Genomic DNA, 2,495 nt, shown 5'->3' with positions numbered 1-2,495 from the left:
AATCAAACACCATGAAGTGATTCATATTTAAAACATTCCTTGTAGCAATTCGACCCTTTGTTGTAGCAAATGTGTTATAAACGTGTCAGTGAAGAAAAGTAAAATATAAATAAACAAATAGAAATAAAAGTTAGACCAAGAAAAGTCTGCAACGATTTTGATAGCATACGTAGTGCAAGTGTTATTTATACATCATAATTTCATAGAAGTTTGACGGTTAAATTAACACTGGCACTGCGTGTGCTATCAAAATCGTTGCAGACTTATCTTAGTCTAACAGACACAGTAATTTTTACTTTTACTTGTTTCCGGAACAAAACCAAATTACATGCGTTATCTGTGCCACACAATATGACAACCTATTTTTCTGAAATGTCAGAAACCATCGGTCAAACTAAGCGTCAACAAACATCATCTACTTCAAAATGCTTTGATAACAAAAACAGATAATACAGTAACTAAAATTATAGTTATTTTAACAAGATAATTCATAATTTAAACAATTAAATACCATATCTTTCCCTAAGTACATATTCGTCGAAAAATGAGTGCGTTTTTACCTCTTCAAGTAGTCGCGCTATTATTTAAGCTCTGTTGGATCTTAGTTCCTGTCCTCCTGTTCCTGTGCCTCGCGGGTACGTACATATTATGGCAGATGAACGGTTACGAGGAAAGACTACAAGATAAAGTAAACGATATCGTCACCGCCTTCCTCATGTACTAACGTCAACCGTTCTCATGGCAACGAGTTTGTTATGGCAACAAGGCTCGATCAAACGATGGCTACAGACGAGGAAAAATTGAAGTTGGCCAAACTTCTGCAAGGATTAGAAGTGCCTGAAGTGAAATTAACGGAGAATTGTCGAGATATAGTGAATTTGTTCCACGAAAAGTTTGATAAAGAGGTTGAGGAGGAAGAGATGAGGGACCGGGTTGCCAGAGAGACGGAAACATTTGACGAGAATCCGTATAAGGTTGACAAAGGGTTACTGGAAGAAAATGAGAGAAAACTGCGCGAATTACTTGCTAAGGGAAAACGGTTAGTATCGTAATTTATAATAAAATACAAACTAAGTGATCCTTTAATAATTTGAATGCCACGTCAATCAAATATAACGCACCAGTGTAAACCTTATCGGGATTCACGAAGGTTCATATTACACTGTAACCGTACGCGTGTTTTGACTGTTAAACGTTGCCGGTCAAAGCGTGAAGGATCAATGGTAAATATTTGTAGGTGTGAAATCGACAATCATTGCAAAACTCACTAGCATAATCATCAGTCATCTTGTACGATGTAATAAGGCCTATGTCCGTAGAACAGCGTATTTAAATAGGCTGAAACCGACGATATAGTGGTCTAGGCTAGATGCTCATTAGATTCGACTTATTCCTAATCTTGAATAGGAGAAAGGACAGATTTAATTTAATCCTAGGGTACCTATTCTTCAATATATTTTTATAAAATATATACTTTTTCGACCTACATAATTATGTTAGTTAAACTCAAATGGATCATAGGTAGTGTTTGTGCTCTTTACACAATGTGTGTTGTGTTTTTAACACTTTAAAAAAGAAAAACTGTCAAACTACTTTAATCCTAAAGCGAAACTATGTTAAATCATCTTTAAATTCTAAATAAAATATTTGTATACATTAAAATATTGTAAAGTTATTGGTACAATAAACAATATTTACTTATCTACTTATTTACAGAGCCAAAAAGGAATATAAAGAAAGCGTTCTTTCTGGAGCCGATCCTATGCGACCATGGCGTACCCATACCAGCAAAGAAAAGTTACTCCGCATCGACAACGAACTCAAGCGCCATCACGAAGTGGGCTCCCAAGCCATAGCACCCATGGCTGACGGCGACATGAGGGACCTCGTCAAAGAATGCCAGGAGGAAACCCAACTTTCTGCTAAGATCTCAGCCGAAAGACTTAGAGATTCAGTCGATTCGGCAAAGAGAAATCTACCCAATTTTCAATACAGGAAGATTGATAATGGCACAGCTACTGCCATCTTACCAGAGGCCCATGAACCTCCTTCAACTCAAGATGTAACTATGAAAAACTAAGTTGTTTGTAATGATAATACAATATTTTTGGAATATTTAGGTCTTACATCTTGTGCATGAATGAATTGCTTATTTATTTTCCACGTACCAATAATGAATCTCCCACGTACGCTTTCTTAAAATAAAAATAATGTTCATATTATGATGAACTGTTGAACCCGAGAAGATTAATATTAAAATAAACATATTGACACGTAAGTTTTTTACGTTTTCTATCAGGCCTATTCGGATTTCGAGATAATCACAAGATCATGAGACGATTTAGAGATCAACTAGATCTACATTAGATATCGACTAGATGTGACTTGGATATCTGTCATAACTTGTCGAAATCGTTCAAGAGGACCTCCAGTATCGCGGAAACATCAAATTTGACATATCTATCTTACAAATATCTTTAAATTATCCGTATCGT

At 35.7% G+C, this 2,495-nt stretch overlaps 1 protein-coding gene across 1 annotated transcript; it reads left to right on the top strand.

Annotated features, from left to right (window-relative positions):
• Positions 1-393: 393 nt before the first annotated feature.
• LOC134791067 (uncharacterized) lies at positions 394-2,273 on the top strand. Its single transcript, XM_063762097.1, has 2 exons — positions 394-1,039; positions 1,717-2,273. The coding sequence occupies exons 1-2, from the start codon at positions 756-758 to the stop codon at positions 2,078-2,080; spliced, it is 648 nt and encodes a 215-aa protein (XP_063618167.1). The 5' UTR covers positions 394-755; the 3' UTR covers positions 2,081-2,273.
• Positions 2,274-2,495: the final 222 nt, after the last annotated feature.

This window comes from Cydia splendana, chromosome 5 (assembly GCF_910591565.1).
Source record: "Cydia splendana chromosome 5, ilCydSple1.2, whole genome shotgun sequence".
NCBI classification, from domain to species: Eukaryota; Metazoa; Arthropoda; class Insecta; order Lepidoptera; family Tortricidae; genus Cydia; species Cydia splendana.
The sequence above is the reverse complement of the archived record's forward strand: the minus strand, read 5'-3'. Positions and strand labels throughout refer to the sequence as shown.